Source organism: Monodelphis domestica, chromosome 2 (assembly GCF_027887165.1).
Source record: "Monodelphis domestica isolate mMonDom1 chromosome 2, mMonDom1.pri, whole genome shotgun sequence".
Lineage (NCBI taxonomy): Eukaryota > Metazoa > Chordata > Mammalia > Didelphimorphia > Didelphidae > Monodelphis > Monodelphis domestica.
Window position 1 is genome coordinate 378130183 of NC_077228.1, and position 17122 is coordinate 378147304.

The following is a 17122-nucleotide window of genomic DNA, read 5'->3' on the forward strand; positions in this document are numbered from 1 at the left end:
GGATCCAGGAGAAAAAAAAACACCATTCATAAGGAAAGGATAAACTATGGGAGTGGAAACGCCGAGAAAAAGCAACTGCCTGAATACAGAGGTTGAGGGGACATGACAGAGGATGGACTCTAAATGAACACTCTAATGCAAATACTATCAACAAAGCAATGGGTTCAAATCAAGAAAACATCTAATGCCCAGTGGACTTACGCGTTGGCTATGGGGGGTGGGGGGGGAGGAAAAGAAAATTATCTATGTCTTTAACGAATAATGCTTGGAAATGATCAAATAAAATATATTTAAAAAAAAATTAAAAAAAAAAACAAAAAAAATGCTTTAGGGGCATTCTTAATTATTGGTTGGACTAGATGACTCCTGGGGGTCTCTTTTGACTCTGTGATGTGGTCATTTTTAAAAATATATTGGGATTATTATGGGAGTAACATTATTCAAGAACCCCATAAATCATATCAGACATTAATTAAAGAAGATTCATTAATACTAGACTTTAGAAATTAACAAGGAACCTTGTTTTTTTCTTGTAATTTTTGCTACTTAGAAATGTGATAAGCTGCTTTCAAGAGTTTTTTCTTTCTTTCTTTCTTTTTTTTCTGTTCAGCAGTGTGTCTGAAATGGTGTCTGGGCAGGTATCCTAGACTGCAGTGCCATATTAATCAATGTCATCAAACATTTAAAACACCTGCCAGAAGGTACTGTGTGAGGTGCGGGGGGATATAAAAACAAACATGAAACAGTCTCTATTCTCAAGAAATTAATATTCTTATGGGAGAGACAACATGCACATAAATTAGAACATGTGAAATAAGTATAAGACAGTTTAGGGCGTTATGGCACTAACAGTTAGAGTATGGGAAAAGTTTATGTAGAAGGTGATGCTTGAACTGAGTCTTAAAGAAAGAGGGATTCTATGAGGCAGAGGTGAAGAGTGAGTGCAATCTGGGCATAGGAGAGACGGAGTACTGTGTGCAAGGAACAGTAAGAAGGCCACTTGACTGATAGAAAAGGGAGAAGAGTATTGTTAAATGATGAGGTTAGAAGGCTAGGCTGGGGCCAGGTTGTGAAAGTCTTTAAAAGTTAAAAAAGGAGTTTCTATTTAATCATATAGCCAATAGGGAGTCACTGGAGTTTATTGAGTAGGGGAGTAATATGGTCATATCTAAACTTTAGGAAGTCACTTTGGTACCTATAAATAAGATATATTACATATAGTATGGAAACTAGACAATACAAAGAGGATAGTGCAATAAGTTCAGGCAATAGGTGATCCACACCGCATATGAATCATCTTGCATTTTGCCCAGTATGTGAATAGATACTGATTTAATCACAAAACTCACCTGGACTGGAAGACTTCTGGAGGAACTCCTCCAATGTATATATCGGTGAAAGGTATTTTCATTTTTTCATTATCCATGCTTTTCACATGCCGTCTGTCAACTACCAAAATCATTTTTTTATCATTGTGGTAAATGATTGAAATCTGAAAAGAATAATAGCACAAGGTTAGTCATGAACAATTTAGGAAACCAGTAGCTCAGATGTAGTTTGTGTGTGTATTTGTACAAAAGATAGGGAAATCCTTTCTAATCTTTGCCAATTCCCATCAGTTAAAATTTTCTCTTTTCTGAATACCTTCCATCTACTAGGTATGTCTTGAGTAAACCTAGTTATTCATAGATTCCTTCTTCATATGAATGCAGGAATTGCTTTTCCCTTTCTTCATAGCCCAAACACTTAGCATAATACTTGGCTCATGTGGCAGCGATGGTAGAAGTTATTCATCATAACAATAAGAATGTGTAGGGTGTGGGCCAGTTTGCTCTGTGTGTGTGTGTGTGTGTGTGTGTATGTGTGTGTGTGTGTGTGTGTGTGTGTGTGTGTGTGTGTGTGTGTGCCTTTGGTGGCATGATATGGTAAGAAAGAAGCCAATATAGGTATATATAAGGCAGTTCTACCACAGGACACACTATTTCTTCTATGCTCCTTCTGAATCTTAAATTTGTTCACTAGAAAGTGTGCATAATAAGGTCTCCATGAAAATTGAGATGGCTGGCATGGTGGTAGAAAATTATTCTCCCCTCTGGACCCTAGATGACATGATGTAAGCTGTTTGCTTCTTGGTTGCATGGTAACCATCACTTCTGATTTAGTAACTGTTCCCTAATCCAGCAAAATCGTTAATGCTTTCTTCTTTTATTAAAGGCAGAATTCTAGAAATTAAAAGAAATGACATTCTCTAACAGCAAGCTTTTCCCAATACTGTCTGAATTTAAAAATACTCATGGTAGACCTTTCATGGGTTCCATTAAAACAAAGAGTTCTAAGCATACAGTGATGACAGAACTGATCTCAATAGCTGTTATATTTAAAATGAATATATATCTACCAGTTATTATTTTCATAAAGTTTATTAATAATAACTTGAGATAGAAAAGGTAGATAAGCATAGAGTTAAACCTCTGCCTTACTCTAAGTTCTCAGACAATGTGTCCCTATTCTCCAAGAATCTTTCTTCTCTCTTCCTCACCTTTCTCCTCCAGCCAGCCTTCCCTGCCAAAAGACCTGGTGGGCCCTGCTCACTCTGGTATGTGAGGAATGTTTATCTGTCAGCAACCCAGGAGGGGGAGGGGGATAAGATCCCCTCCACATATAACTGCCCTTCCTGGCCCATTGGCATCAGACTGAGGACACTTCATTATGGGCCCTCTCCACAGATAACTCAATATTGTTTTGTTTCTCTTTTCTGAATACCTTCCATCTACTAGGTATGTCTTGAGTAAACCTAGTTATTCACTTTCTACATCCTTCCAAAAGAAATGCTATATGTCTAGCAAATTGGGGATGAATGGTTCTGGAACTGTGATTTTCTTGGCATAGAAAACTCTTATCAAACTTTTCCAAATACAGATCCATGACTGTTCTACCAACCATAGGGTTGCCTTTGGGTGATAGTAGGCTAAATGACTTGCTTATGGTGAGATCATATATGTCAGAGACTGGAATATAACCCATACTTTCCTTAATCCAAGATTGACTTTCTGCACTTTATATCATACAACCTTCAATTTCTAGCAATGCCAGTAATTTGCAATGGATGATTAAAAAGTTTCCATATATTTCCAACAACACTTTTGCCTCATCACATCTTAAAAAAAGAGAAATAAGCTCTACTCTCAAAAAACTCAAGCTTGATTGATTGATTGCTGCTTTGATGAATCTGTATTTAGATTTTACACAAGCCCTTTAATCAACAACACATTTTAAAACATGCCAATACTGCCTTTTTTATGAATGCTATCCATCCTCATTTAGGAACTAGTTTACTGGCACTGGATGAATGGCGAATGATCCACTTGGTGCCTTAATGGTAGAGTCCATCCCATTTCATTAGACAGACAAGTTGCTTTGGGAACAGATGCTACAAGCAATGAATCAAAATGCAGAGCTATTTCCTTGATTATTTGTACCTCATGATATTTTGCATCATTAATTGGTGCTTTCTTCTGGGAGTCTTCTAGATGTACAGGACCATTGCTGAATCCAAAGTCATAAAATACATTGAGGTAGCCATTTCTCATCTCCAGGCTGAAGAATGTACTCTGTGAACACAAAGCAATATTGACAAATGAGATGATGGATTCTTATGGAGACATAGTTATGGCTGAATTTGATAAATAATGGCATGCCCTTGTATGTCTTGTAAAACTATTTCTACCAAACCATCTGTGAAGCAAAAGCTATTTCTTGATACAATATAATAATGACTCAAAGCCATTATTTGCCCTTGTTTTCATCACTCTGTTTAATGAGTTCAAAGGAAGAGTTTTGAGGTTTGAATGCATTATTAGGTTGTCCATTTTCATCTCCTAAAAGCTAGGTAAATTGAAGTCAATTCTCTTAACCGACTTATTTTTTCAGATAATACTTCATTTTTCTACTCTTTCCAGGATTCATTTTTAGCTGCCCTGAAGCATGTAGAAGATATCAATAAATCATATCAAATTATATAATGCATGACCTATGTATTTCAAAGAACTGGCTTATTTGGTGTATTGCTACCTTTAAAAAAATCCAAAATTTTCTTCAAAAGTTGAAATGCAGTTTGATGGCAAGGTACACTTTCCCAAGAGGAATTTTCTATAGACTATATTGTCATATAGATTAAAGAAAGCATATAAAATAGAGATGGCATGACTAAGATGCAGAATTGTTACTCACCCCATTCACCATCAGGAGCACCAATCCATTGGCTACTGGTGTTCTAACTTCAATGTCAAAACGAGTCACCTGCCCAAATTTTCCTCTTCTTGTGATATCCCTCACCACAGCATAACTTGAACCATCAAAGAAGTAACTGGCAGCCCGACTTTGAGTGAAGGCCAGTTTATCCCTGAAACAGTAATATTAAAAAAAAAGAGAGAATGAGATTATAGGTTTCTTTTATTCTATTCAAGGGAATTGCTAACTACTCAATCTGGTACATATTATTCTTTTTTTAAAACCCTCACCTTCCATCTTAGAATCAATACTGTGTATTGGTTCCAAGGCAGAAAAGTGGGAAGGGCTAGGAAATGGGGGTTAAGTGATTTGTCCAGGGTCACACAACTAGAAAGTGTGTGAGGTCAGTTTTGAATCCAGGACCTCCCATTTCCAGGCTTGACTCTCAGTCCACTGAACCACCTAGTTGCCTGCTCTGGTATATATTTTTAATAATCCTCACAACAACCTGTTGAGTTACCACTATTTCCATTGGTGTGGAGAGGAAGAAAAGTTAGCTCAATGAGTTCTCCAAATAGAGTGTTTTCTCCAGGTTCATACACTAAGTGAATAGTAAAACTGCTGATAGAATGAAAGTCTCCCAAGTCAAATTCTAGGGCTGTTACCTTCTTGGGTTCATAACATAGACTGAGACTTAGAGGTACAAGATATGTTAGAATTTTTCTAGTCTAACTCTCTCATTTTGTTATGCATACATAGGAAGAAAAACTCAAGGAGACAGGTATGATCTCCTATTAGGCTAATTCTTTTTAATCATCTTCATAACACCCTGTTGAGGCACTGTTACTTCCATTAAAATTGCAAGGAAAAAAGTTAGTTAAATGACTTTTCTAAATAATATTTTCTAAATAATATTTTGTCCAGCTCATACAATGAATAATAAAATAGCTTATAGAATGCCAGACTCCAAAGTCCAACTCTAGGACTATTTCCTTCTTAGGTTCATAACATAGACTCAGAGACTTAAACCTAGAAGATATCTTAGAATTTTTTCTAGTCTTACTCTCTCATCTTGCTATGCATACACAGGAAGAAAAACTGGAGGAGACAGGTATAGAATGCTACTATGCTAGTTTGAAACTAGATTTAGAGAAGGAGATAGCATATACCAAACATCTCCTGGCCCCTGACCTCTCTGATGCTATTCAGTAGGTGTCTAGAGCTTCTCATGCTTTTAAACCCGTCTTACCTTGCACTGGGGATTGATTTTGAAGGATCCATGTTGTAAATGTGCTTAAAATTATACAAGCTGATCACCTCATTATTCAAAGTGGCCAACTCCAGATAGCCAACAAAACCAGGCAGGTTCAGACTCGCAGGGAGCTGTATTGTAGAGAGAAGGGACATGAAAAAACAAAAAACCAAACAAATAAAATCCAAATAATAACTCCAATTCAGGAGGATTGTGGACTTAACATAGTAGTCCAGGGGATTCTAGTTCTAACAAAGACACTATAACAGAGATGGAAATGGCAAATCACTCCAGTACCTTTGCCAAGAAAACCCCCAAATGGAGCCATAAAGAATCAGATATGTGTCAGGGCTTAACATTTCCATTGATATGAACATCTAGATTGTGGGAGTGTTACCAAAACATCTATCTGAAAGTGAAAAATTCTGTGAAGCACGTAGATGCCTAAATATTTCCAAAATGAAGCCAGTTTCCCAGATCTTGGAAAGCAGGGATGGTTTCATTGTTTTTTTGCTTTGTGTCCTCAGCACCCAGCCAGTTCTTAGCACATATTGATTGTTTAATAATTGCTTGCTAATTGATTGAGTTTGAGCGATTTGCTCTAATTCTGGCTGCAGAAATATGAGTACTCAGTTAAAAATTTTAAGCTTATCTTCTGGATAGAATTAAGACCTAACTATTTAATACTTAGAAAACTGAAAGCCAATTACTAGTAGAACTATCAAGGGCAGATGAAGATGGTTGCTTTATGGGAGGTGCCAATGAAAAGCTATTTATGTTTTAAAAAGGAAACTACCACCTCGTCTAGTGTCATAGGACAAAAGGTGGTAGGTTGTGAAGGAAGACTTACAAGGTTGCAATGAAGCAGTTATTTTGTTTTGATCAAATAAACATTTCTTTAAAGTCATTGTGTTAGATCATAGGGATATAGAGAAGGAAAAGACCTTTACTAGAGATACTGACAGTTTAAGGGGATGTTGGTAAGTGAAAGAAGTAATATGCACACAAATATGTATGATATAAGTGAATATATGGTAAAGGCAAAGAAGAAGTCTGTACCTTTAAGAGAATTTGAGGAAGAAGAGGTAATTTTCATTTGTGGGAGGTGGAGGATTGGGGGACTGGAGTTGTGTCAATAGGAAAAACTTCACATATGTGACACCTGAACTGGATTTGTATCCAAATGGCACAGAAAATAGAGTGCTGGGTCTAAAGTCAGGAAGATCCATATTTTGGAGATCACATACTGGCTGTGTGACTATGGGCAAATCATTTTGCCTCAGTTTCCTCATCTATAAAAGGAGCTGGAGAAGGAAATGGCAAATCACTTCAGTACCTTTGCCAAGAAAAACCCCAAATGGAATCATGAAGAGTCAGATATGACTGAACAACAGCAACAACTTTTCGGACCCCAGTAATTTACTTCTTCCACTACTCCAGACTTTCCTACACATCAAACTGTTTTGGACTCACCATTTCACACTTCTAGCAGGAGATTCTTTAAGGTCTTTATTGGTCAATAGGAATCATTAGAGACTGAAGTCAAATTTGTTAAAAGGGAATGAAAGAGCTAAAAATTAAAAGTAAGAATGGAATTCTAATTCAAATGGGAAAGGACAGTTCATCTGGCTGCCACACTTCAAATTCAACAAATTCTATCATAGTTGTTAAGAATCTATGGTGTGCATATTAGGCAAAATACTGAATGAAGCATTAAGTTTAAAAATGACCTCATTCTCATCATTACTAACTTATACGTACTAGCTGTGTGATCCTGGGCAAGCCAATGAACTCTTTTTGCCTCAGTTTCCCTATCTTTAAAATGAGCTAGGGAAAGAAGTGACAAATAACTCCAGTGTCTTTGCCAGGAAAATTGCTAAAAAGTGTCATGAAGAGTCAGACATGATTAAAAATGACTGAATGACAGCAAGAATAAAGTTCCTGTCCTTATGGAACTTAAAGTCTGGTGGAAGGATAGTATGGATTCATGGATTAAACTCAAATAGAAACTGAGAGCCAGTGATCCAAATATCAAGCTCCCTGAAGGTCACATATTGACTCAGTTTTAAAATATATTGTCTATGTTTTACAGTATTATTTTTGTATTTCATTAAATATTTCTCAGTTATATTTTAATCTAGTTTCAGGAGTATTATGGACTGCATGTAGCTAGAGGCCATGTGCTTGATTCCTCTGGTATAGAACACAAAAATTTTATATATGTACTAGTCATTCCAAGCCTAGACTAGAACATGTTAATCTAGTGTGGCTGGAAACTAGAGTATGTATCTGCTGGGGGAGTGATAAAACTATAAAGGTAAGGTGGCCCCTAAGGACGGAGGGATAGAGATTTTGGCAAAAAAAAAAAAAAATTGAATTTTTCTCGTTAGGAGAAGGGGAAGAGCTGCAGCTATCTGAGTAGGAAGAAAGGAAGGAAGGAAACAAGTATTTATTCAGTGTCTATTATGTGTCAGGCACTGTATTAAATGTTTTATAAATATTATCTTATTTGATCCTCATAACAACTCCAGGAAATAAGTGCTATCATTATTGCATTTTAGACTTAAGGAAACTGAGGTAGAAGTTAAATGACTTGCCCAGGGTCACAGAACTAGTAAGTTTCTAGGGCTAGATTTGACTTCAGGTCTTCCTGATTCCAGTCCTAGCACTCTGTGCACCATGATGCTACTTAGCTGTCAGAGGAGTGATGATTTTATTTTGTATTTACTTTTATATGTACATATTATCTTTCCTATGGAGTGTGAGCTCCTTGAGGGCAAAGCCTGCTTCATTTTTAACTTTGTATCCCTAGTACCTAGCATACGGGACAGTGGATACTTAATAAATCTTGTCAACTGATGAATTGATTAATCAGCTTAATGGGAATATCCTTTCAATTCTATACAACTCACTCTGTTCTCTAAGATCATGCTGGTCAAGCAAAACTTTTTATTTCTAATTTGGTCTGCTCAGTGACCCTGCTTCCCCCAAAGTGAATGTCCTACACTGATCACTAACTTTCCCATTCTTGGACCATGTATTTCCTTGATAAATCTCACAGATCACTTTTGAGTCATGTTATTGGTTTTTATTCTTTAAAAATTATATTCATCTGTGTAAGTCATATTTGCATATATGCCTCCTTTAGCATCTTGCCCAAGGTATTGTGTCCAATAGCTACTTAATACATATTTAAGGAATGAGTGAATGCATATGCCTTATTAGTAAGTGGGTATTTTAATTGTGAATTAGCCTTTGGTGGCCTCAGTTATGGTGAATCAATTCTTCAGAGTCTCTTGAGCCCTGGAAAAACTGGGATTAGCAAATTTAGAATTTGGTAAGCTAAGATGAGACCCTGGACTCTAGTGTCCTCAACAAGATGGGTGGTCCAGGCTAACCTAGCTAGTCTTAGCCCTATCACTTATGGAAGCATCTGAGTGGGAATTAGTTGGATTCTAAAATTTACATTGTTGGCAAAGAATAGAACCACTAACAGTGGATTGAAAATACGGCACTTTAGTGATAAAGTGAGCTAAAGCCAAACAAACAGATTTCTAGACACCAGCTTCAGTGTCCTAGTCACCCAATTAAGGTATTTCTTTTTTGGGATGGGTTCAGACCTGTGATTTCATTGGCATAAGAACTATCTAGTGAGGAAATAAATGCAAATTGACAATTCTTTACCACATTTTTGTCTTAGAGAGTGACCTGGAGGGCCGGAGAACTTAAGGATCTTGCTCATTATGTATTAGAAGAAGCAGGACATGAACATTGGTCATCCTGGTCCTGAAAACAGATTTTCTAGACATTGCCTTTCAAACTACTTCTTATAATGAAAAGTATGGTCATCTTGTAAATGAATTATTTTTAAACATTTATGTTATAATAATTTATAAGAAAAATTACTGAGGGATCACCTTCAACAGTAATTATAATTTTCTTACCTTAAAATTTGGTGGTACTCCACCAACATAAAAGACAGTGTCCTCAGGCTGCAAGTCCAATAGGGAATCGTCTCCAGAGACTTCTCCTTTCTTGATAAACTTTTCTTCAGCTGTGCTGCTCAGGCTTGGGACTGTTAGGAATACCTTCCCATGTTTCCCTACTCTGTTGAGATAAATTCAGTTTGATTCAATAAACATTTACTTGGCACCAACTATATACTATCCACTGCACTAGACCTGGCATAGATAGATAAACAAAAGACTGCTCATGCCCTCAAGGAACAACTTAGAACTTTTTTGTACCAAAAAAACCCAAAAACCCAAACCTGGGAAAGACTTTATTCCCTTATGCAAAAATATTATTTGCAGATATTATTCTCATTATTAAAAAACAATGTTTAAATTATATAACAATAATAAATATACATACATTCTATAAAACAATGGAAGGGAAGAAAAAACATCTCTTGGAATAAATTCAAGGTTTTTAAGATATAATAAATAGGAAATTTCTATTTGGAGGGGACTTTTGCTTTTGTTTTTGTTTTTTTTCCCCTGGAAGGAAAAAAATAAAAAGAAAATAGGGAAGGACAAAAGAAGGCAAGAGAATACTCTTACAGGTAGAGAAAGAAAGCATACTGCATACAAACAGAAAAAAAAATTAGTTTCTGATCATGTTCTTTCTTTCTCTTGTATGTCATCTCTCTCTCTCTCTCTCTCTATCATTCATCTATCCATCTATCTATCTATCTATCTATCTATCTATCTATCTATCTATCTGTCTGTCTGTCTGTCTGTCTGTCTGTCTGTCTGTCTGTCTGTCTGTCTGTCTGTCTATCTATCTAATTATCTATCTAATTATCTATCTACCTATCTATCTATCTATCTATCTATCTATCTATCTATCTATCCATCCATCTATCTATCTATCTATCTATCTATCTATCTATCTATCTATCTATCTATCTATCTATCTATCCTTTCAGGTAAATAATGATTCTGAAGTGGATACATTATTTAAATTTGTATATTAGATTTCTATTGGGCTGGAGCCAATGATTATATTTTACTTCATGATAATATAACTTCAAATAGAATGAATTCAAATACATGTGATCACTTTGTGGGATTCATTATTTGCACCAGTCAAGACCTAGGTGTCTACATCTCTTCCTCACTCATCTATCTATTCTATATTTATATATCATTAGAGACAGCCTTAGAGGGTAAGGATGTATGCGTGTATACTTGAGCACAGATATGTTTTACTATACTCAGAAGGATGTAATAAAACTGGTTTCTGGTGACATTTGCAAGACACCCTATATCAGATATTCACTTCACCTTTCAATTTTGACAATACTGAAATAGGCAGGCCAAGAGCTGACTGGTTTAGAGTCCAGGGGAATCTCCACATCCTTGTTTCCCAGATTATAAATGTATACCAGGTTATCATTCTTGATTGCAAGACCCATATAATCACTTTTTGCCTGAAACAAGAACAAGATTATTATTGAATATTAACAAACCATGTCTCTTGATTTTCATTATTCTTATTCCAAAGCAGGATCATTAATGTAGAGACTGGGTTTAGAAGGGGCACCAAATTCTGATTTTATATGATCAGCCTACCTGTTCAAATAAGTTTGTTTGGACTGTTTTGGAACTGTTGGTGGCACCCTGGGAGTAGAACTGAGTGACTGCAGATGTATTTTAATAAAGTTGCTGACAGGAGTGCTGGTATTGTTGGCTTAATCACAGGAGCTAATGTTGATTAATAACACAACTCAAGATACTTTCATGCAGAATTTCTTAGTAATATAATATATGATGAGCAAACAGATTGTTTTGAAGATCTGTGTTGCTAAAGGGTTTACCTGAAATTCCCAGAGCTGGCAGTGAAAAGTTCATGTAAAGTGACCCCAGAAAATCATAAGTAGGAAAGTAATTACTTGTCCTTGAGTCACAAATTGGGTTTTTGTCATCAAGTTCATAGTAATTTGGGGTAAATCAATTCCAGGGTTGAAATTTGATGTTTGGAGACACTGTCTTAGGATCACAGACTTAGAATTGGAAGGGGACTTGGAGGTTATCTAACCAGTGGATCATAGCTAATAGACTTAGAAATAGACGTTATCACAGAGGTCATTGAATCCAACCAATGAATTCTAAAAGAAGATAAAATGAAATCTAGGGAACTTAGGTGACTTTTCCAGGGTCATGCAAGGGTTCTGCTTTCCCAAGACAAATGACAGAGCTGGGAGATGAGCTCAGAACTCCTGACTCCACATCCAGGCCACTTTTCAGTGTTCCATAAAAAAGATTTTTTTTAACCTTTCTTTCATGTGTTACCTTTAATGAAAAAGAAAACATGATTTGCTTACATTTTTGCTTCCAAGATATAAGATAAATCTATCTGCATTCTCGTTCTTTCCTGCTGACTTTTCAGGAGGCTTCATATACAAGCTCATGGAAGTAAAAGCTTTTAAGTCATCCACATTAGTTTTGGTGTTGACTTCAACTGCTGACTGACCATCAAACATCATGGAGACTTGAATCTAGAAACACAAAGTATCATGTTAAATATTATTTTAGGTTAAATATTGAGTGAATGGTGGGAGTCAGTGCTCTGGGGGAATTTTGTATATTGATTATTGTTTCTTTTCTCCTCTCCTCCTCCTTTCCTCCCTCTTGGGTCTTTGGATTCAATTTAAACGAATTCAATAAACCGATACTGAATGCCTAATATTTGCAAAGTGCAAGGTGTTGAAGATGATGTAAAAAAGAGTAAAGATACAGTCCACATTTTCAAGGGGTTTGCATCTGACAGGGAAATTAGATGTATAGATAACTGTAATATAATATAAGAAAGGCTTAGATACTATACTTGGGATTTCATTTAGTTCAGGAACTGCCACATGAGGAAACTTGTTTACTAATGCAGGGCATTACCTTCTCTGAAACTTATATCTATAGAGAGTTGATTGAGGCACTGAGAAGTTATGATTCATGACATAATATTTGTCAATTAGTTATACAGTGTCCCAATAGTCTTAGTGTAATTTTAAGCTATCAAAGCTTAAAACTAAAAAAAACAACAAACAGATTTTACTCTACTACAATTAAATATATGTAACTATAACTATACACATATGCATATATAATTTACACATAAATATATTCACAAAAAAGAAAATATATAAACATTTTCACTTATATATTTGTAAATACTGCATATTTTGTATTATATATAATTATATATTTATAAATATACCTATGTATATATGAATATACAATATTTATAAATATATAACATATATGCCATGTTTATACATATATTATATATTTATGGATAATATACATATAACTATGTAGCATTTATAAAAATAGAATATATAAATAAGGTTATTAATATATGATATATATATACTTTGGGGGGCTTAGGAACTATAATTTTATTGGAATGAGGAACTTCCAGTGCAGAAATACCTTTTGCTAATGCAGATCAGCAATTTATTGGAATTTATAGTATTGTTGAGATTCCTGGGGCTTTTAGAAGTTGAGTGAATTTTCTAGGGTAACATCACTCCTATGTGTGAAAAGTACATTTTTTCCTGATGTTAAGACTATGCGCCATGCTAGGCTGCACAACACAACATTAAAAAGGATATGATAATTGTACAAGAGAGTTGTAAGCTATATTGGATCCAAGAAAAGTCCAGTGGACTCAAGATGAGATATATAATACACCTCCAGAGAGAGAACTGATGAACTCTGTCTGAGTGCAAACGGAAATACATTTCTCATTTTCTTTATCTTTCTTGCTTTAATTTTTTTTTTTTTGCAATATGGCTAACATGGAAATGTGTTTGCATGATTTTACATGTATCATTGCTATCATACTTCTTGCCTTCTTGTTGGAGTGTGAGGGAGAGAGAGAATTTGGAACAAAAAATTTTTTTAAAGAATGTTAAGAATAAAAGTGTGAAAAAATCCTTCAATTAAATTAATGAATTGGGAGGTTCTCTGTGATACTAATTTTATCTTTAAATGATTTTGAGGTCTCCCATGCCTTATGGTTCATATGAGATCAAGCAGCCTTTAGTCTTCAGACTGGAAAGTGACTTAAGGATATAAAGTTCAACTCTTTGCTCTGATAATCACAAGGGACTGATTGCTTCCTTTCAGTGCTTTACCTTGCTGGCTACACTCCTGGTCTGGGCGATGAGTTCTCTGATTCTCCGAATGCTGTCTGAAACATTGCTTGCAGGCCTCTTCTGCTCTACTGTACGCAGTTGATCCAGGAGCTGAGGGACAACTTCGGTCAAATTTCTTACTGAGGATAAGAAAAAACATGGACTAGCTATAAATATCTTGAGAGCATCTAAATTTCTAGAAAAACAGATGGTTAATTAAATACTTGGGTAGATAGATAGATAGATAGATGGATGGATGAATGGATAGATAGATAGATAGAGAGATAGATAGAAAGAAAGCCAGCCAGATAGAAGGATATATAGGTTTTGTTGTTTAATTATTTCAGTTGTGTTTGACTCTATGTGACACTTTTTTTGAGTTTTCTTAGTGGAAGTAGTAGAGAAGTTTGGCATTTCCTTATGCAGCTCATTTTACAGATGAGGAAACTGAAACAAACAAGGTTAAGTGACTTGCCCAGGGTTACACAGCTAATAAATGTCTGAGGTCAGATTTGAACTTGGAAAGATGAGTCTTCCTGACTCCAGGACCAGCACTCTATCCACTGTACCACCTAAATGCCCAGATAGATAGAACATGAATTAAGCAATTACTTTGTTCCAGGAATTGCAAATAAGGAGTCTACATACTAATGGTCAGTTTTAGTACAATATCAAGAAGAGTAAAATAAAAAAACAAACTTTCCATCAACAGAGAAAGTAAACCAGTAAAGCTAAGTTTATGATCAATGTCTGTCTAAGAGTGTTATTAAGAAGTCTGGTTTCTGTATTATAAGGTGTGAGGCAAATTGTCTGAGAATAGAAACTCCTAGAACAAAAAATCCAATATTTTGCAAGAAGCCTTTCCTTCCCTCTGTGCTTTATCTACAATTACTCCTTTATACAGGGTGTTGCAAAAGTTTTAGGGCTGTACTAAAGTTTATACTTTAATAGCTAAAAAACACACTGAAAGAAAAAAACAACTCTTATCTTCTATATTAGAATCTATATTAAGTATCAGTTTCAAGGCAGAAGGGTGTTAAGGGCTGGGCAATTGGGGTTAAGTGACTTGCCTAGGGTCACACAGCTAATAAGTGTCTGAGCCCAGATTTGAACCCAGGAAGAGTTTTGCTAGCTTCAGACCTGGTTTTCAATCCACTAAGCCACCTAGTTGCTTCTGCATAATGAGGCTCTTATGGACACTATATGTATTTGTAAATAGTTGTTTGTGTCCTAGATTGTGAGGTACTGGGGAGAGAAATTAATTTTGCCTTTGTTTTTATTTCTAGAACTTAGCATAGTCCTGGACATAGTAGGTACTTAAATACTGCTCTTCCTCTTCTTTCTCTTTCTCTTCCTCCTCCTTCTTCTGGAAAACCCTGCCTTCAGACTCAGTATCAATTCTAAAACAGAAGAGTGGAAAGGGCTAGGGAAAATTGCCCAAGGTCACACAGCTAGGTGCTTGTACTTGCTTGACTTGACTCCTGGGGGGCAGGGGCTACACAAACTGTAAATGCATGTATTAGCTATCAAAGAGCTGGACTGAGAGAAATGGTGTAAAGGATTTCACCAGAGAAATTTCTATGTATTAAGAGTTAGGGTTAACTTGGTTTGCTTAATGGTTCATTAATATAAATGTACTGCTGAGAGATTTAGAGGAAAGTCCCCAATGTACTGGGTGGACTCTAAGTAGAGAATTGACTGGATGACCTGAAAAGAGCTGCAAAGGATGAGAAGACATGGCTGGGCTATGATCTGCATGGCTGAAGGGAATAGCACATCAATGAGGGCATAGACCCAAGGGCAGATTCCAAGACCATTTCATGTACTGGGTAGTGAAGGTATTGGCACAGCAGACAGAAGAAGAGCCTGGGGCAAGGAGAGTAAGGACCTTTGCCAAGAGCTCAGAATGCCATGTATTACGATTCCTATATAGGAGAAAACTAGTGCTGATCCCAGTCTAGTACCAAGATGACTGCACATATAGCAATGGTCAACAGGCATCCAGGGTCTATGTGCTGGCCATACTATAAAACCACATGACATCTGTCAAGAGGAACCCTCCAGAGGTTTTCATAAGTGTCTTGGAGGGTTGGGGAAAGAGAGAAAGATGGGGGAGAGGAATCAAGAGATAGATTCCATGCTTCCTGTGATCGAGCATCAAAAGTTCTCCTATGCATCTGGATGTCTTCCTGGTCTTGGACCACTTTTTTCAGCTGGCTCAGGGAGAGAAATATCTTTCAGGCAGACAATGTGGGTGACACCAGAAGAGATTCCTTTATTCTCTATTTTTGGGAAATAGTTACCCCAATTAAGGGAAATAGTCTAGTAACATTAACCTGTATCTTTATAATATTGCATGTCATATATAATAATAATGCATAATAAAATGATAAATAATAAATAATACACTGCATAATAAATTATGAATACTGTCCAGGGCTAAATATGTGGAACATGTATAATCAGTCACTGCATCCAAGCACATCTTTAAATTATCCAAACAAATGCTCTTATGTATAGTGATGGAACTAGATTAATGGTAATAATATGATTCTTCATTGAGCAGATTATTCTATGGTAATAATCTGTTCAACTGGAGAAGGATAATTTCTTTTTATGGAGTCAATGTTGGTTCTATTTAGCAAGTCATCTTATTCAATAAACTTAATAATATGTAATTAAACTAAATACAAAATGAAAACCAAATTAAATGAAAAAGTAAATTATTTCCTTTTCAGTAAACTAAGCAATACTGCAAATCACCAGATCTTACCATCATATGGGTAAACTATTTATTATACATATTCATTGAACTATAATTATGCAGTTATATTACATGTCATATAGTCATGTTACATTTTTATTATATACATCTACATACATGTATGTGTACATACGATATGTGTAATATATTGTAATTAATGAAGCCTTACTATCACATGGATGAACTGTTTACTCGAAGAAAAGCTTACTCATTTTAAAATTAGTCTAATGACATTTGTTAATTTTTTTGACTAATCATGTAGCTTCATTGTTATAGGAAACTCCCAATAAGGAAACTCTCTTCATCAACTCATGTCAGGATTTCCTGTACAATTTAAGTCTTAAAGGTTAACCTGAGATACTTTGATTTTAAATGATTTGCACAGAGTCATAGCTAGATTATATCAGAGATGGGACTTGAAGTTGTCTTTTTTTACTGTGAGTAAAAGATGTCACTATCTGCTCTGTCCTGTCTTTCATTTGTTGAACAAGTTTAAAAAATAATTGAATCAATATTCTTGCATTGGAAAAAGAAGATACAAAAAAATCCATATATGGTTCTATATCTGGTGGATATAAAGTTATGTGTTTTGAAAATTCAAGGATACCCCATTTGTTTGGTATTAAACAGATAAAGTTTCTGCTAGACCAAATGAAATTGAAAGAGATGGATTCTTAGGATTTTGGGGCAGCTAGGTAGCACAGTGGACATTGAACCAGGTCTAGAGTCATAAGGT

The 17122-nt window shown here is 35.6% G+C and overlaps 1 protein-coding gene across 2 annotated transcripts in view; it reads right to left on the minus strand.

The window, feature by feature from the left end:
• Positions 1–17122, minus strand: part of LAMA4 (laminin subunit alpha 4) — a 202355-nt gene that overhangs the window by 34164 nt on the left and 151069 nt on the right. For both annotated transcript variants that reach the window (XM_056818671.1, XM_007485204.2), the window contains exons 18-25: positions 13623–13762; positions 11811–11984; positions 10771–10916; positions 9427–9589; positions 5480–5613; positions 4231–4402; positions 3480–3611; positions 1350–1492 (exon numbers count right to left, since the gene is read on the minus strand). In XM_056818671.1, coding sequence (XP_056674649.1) covers positions 1350–1492; positions 3480–3611; positions 4231–4402; positions 5480–5613; positions 9427–9589; positions 10771–10916; positions 11811–11984; positions 13623–13762 — 1204 coding nt within the window. The remainder of the gene's footprint in view (positions 1–1349; positions 1493–3479; positions 3612–4230; positions 4403–5479; positions 5614–9426; positions 9590–10770; positions 10917–11810; positions 11985–13622; positions 13763–17122) is intronic.